The sequence below is a fragment of the Priapulus caudatus genome, unplaced genomic scaffold (assembly GCF_000485595.1).
Source record: "Priapulus caudatus unplaced genomic scaffold, Priapulus_caudatus-5.0.1 Scaffold8320, whole genome shotgun sequence".
Classification (NCBI taxonomy): Eukaryota; Metazoa; Priapulida; class Priapulimorpha; order Priapulimorphida; family Priapulidae; genus Priapulus; species Priapulus caudatus.
The window spans coordinates 1-2,263 of NW_014585381.1; the positions used below are offsets into that span (position 1 = coordinate 1).

Below are 2,263 nucleotides of genomic sequence, written 5' to 3' on the forward strand. Positions count from 1 at the left end.
AAGAATTTATGAGCAAACCCAAGAATGGGAAAAAGCAATTCGGGTTACAAATTGCTTGAAGAAAAAGAAACTACCTATCGCTTATCAAAAACTCACTGCTCATTATTATTGTGAAATAGCTGATCAAGAAATGTCAAAGGGAAACGTGCATAAGGTGGAGGAGTATATTCATTTAGCTAAAAAAAGTTTTAATGATTCTGCGCGTGTTACGGTGCTACAAGCTGATTTATTTGAAAGAAGAAAGCAACATAAGAAAGCCTTTCAAATGTATTTAAAAGCATTCAAGCAAGATTCGCGCTTACTGGCGCACTTGTTTGACAAAATAACGAAGGTCGCTGCAATAACGGGTCAGAGTCAGGAGTTGAAAACTGTTTTGCTTGATCTCTATAGAGATGATGAAAGTGTTTTGGCTTATATTCTGGAGTTAATGTCACATAGTTCTGATAAGGAAATTCCTGTTGATTTTCTAGTGGATGATTTATCAAAGAAAAAGTTAGATATCTACTCGATTAGTAAATCCATTGATGTGTTGAAAAACACTCAAAATTTATGTGCGGAGCATGAGAAATTACCCCTTGTGAAGCAGGCGCTAGATAACTATTTGCATGGGAAGGCTGGCTTCCAATGCCAAAATTGCGGCTATAAGATGCAAAATTATCTGTGGCGTTGCCCTGCGTGTTATCAGTGGGATGTTATCTCCCGATCCTAAGTGTCGTATAAATATGGAAATTAAAATGTCGAGTAAATTAATAGTCGCGCTGGATTTTTCCTCAGCAGATCAGGCGCTGGAGTTTGTGAATCCTTTATCTCCACCTGATTGCAAATTAAAGGTGGGCTTTGAGCTTTTTGTCAGTGCAGGTCCTGATTTAGTGCGTACACTGACAGGCAAAGGGTTTGATATTTTCTTAGATTTGAAATTTCATGATATCCCTAATACTGTTGCATCGGTGTGTAAAGAGGCTGCTAAGCTTGATGTGTGGATGATGAATGTACATGCTTCGGGTGGTTTGGAGATGATGTATGCCGCGCATGCTGCGTTAAGTGAGTTGGCATGTCCTCCTAAATTAATAGCAGTTTCAGTGCTAACCTCAATGAACGATGAGCAACTCCAAGAAACAGGGGTTGATCGTTTAGCCAAAGATCAGGTGTTTCATCTTGCTGGTTTGGCTAAACAGGCGGGGTTAGACGGTATGGTGTGTTCTGCTCAAGAAGCCAAGGCATTACGACAACAGTTCGGGGATGAGTTCCTGCTGGTCACGCCAGGGATTCGGCCAGTAGGAGCCGAGAGAGGAGATCAGTCGAGGGTTATGACACCACGCGATGCGATTCAAGAAGGGGTGGACTATATCGTTGTTGGGCGTCCAATTACGCAGTCAAGTACACCACTAGAGATTATCCGTCAGATTAATGCTGATCTAGTACATCAACCAGTATAAAAAGTCTTCATAATAATTTAAAATAGATTGATAGGAACTCAACCTAAAGTAAATTATAAGGAAATAGGCTTATGGGAAAGCGTAAATATATAGTTCGGCTAAATCGTCAAGAACGAATCGATCTACAGCAAATCATCAAAAAAGGCAGAGTCGCCGCTATCAAAAGACAACGCGCACAAATTCTTCTTTATGCTGACCAAGGGGAAGATGGCTCATCCATGATGAATACCAACATTGCCAAGTTACTGGACATCAGCATTAAGACAGTAGAACGAGCTTGTAAACGACTTATTGAGGTGGGTCTGCCCACCTGTCTGGAGCGCGTACCCCGGCAGTCAATGCCCCGAAAAATGGATGGTGAAAAAGAAGCACAACTGGTCGCCATAAGCTGTATGGATTCACCCGAGGGAACAAAGCGATGGACTTTAAAACTCTTGGCATCACGGTTCGTTGAGTTGGGTCATGTCGATAGTGTGAGCCCAGAAACGATACGACAAGTTTTAAAAAAACGCCATAAAACCTTGGCAACGTAAAGAATGGTGTATTCCAGCCAAAGAGAGTGCAAGTTTTGTCTGTGCGATGGAAGATATTCTGACGCTTTACAAGCAAGCATATGATGAACAATACCCTGTGGTTTGCATGGATGAAAGTAGTAAGCAACACCTGATAGAAACGCGTGCTCCGCTGCCGATGAAACCTGGCAAACCAGAACGTTATGATACTGAATATGAACGAAATGGCACCAGCAATCTGTTTCTGTTTTTTGAACCACTGAAAGGGTGGAGGCGTATTGATGTGACTGCACGGCGCACCTCACAAGACTGGGC

General features: G+C 42.1%; 1 protein-coding gene across 1 annotated transcript; it reads left to right on the top strand.

Annotated features, from left to right (window-relative positions):
• The first annotated feature begins 722 nt into the window (after window positions 1-722).
• LOC106820199 (orotidine 5'-phosphate decarboxylase-like) lies at window positions 723-1,436 on the top strand. The gene has a single exon (XM_014824740.1). It carries the CDS (start codon window positions 723-725, stop codon window positions 1,434-1,436), a length of 714 nt encoding a protein of 237 aa, XP_014680226.1.
• Window positions 1,437-2,263: the final 827 nt, after the last annotated feature.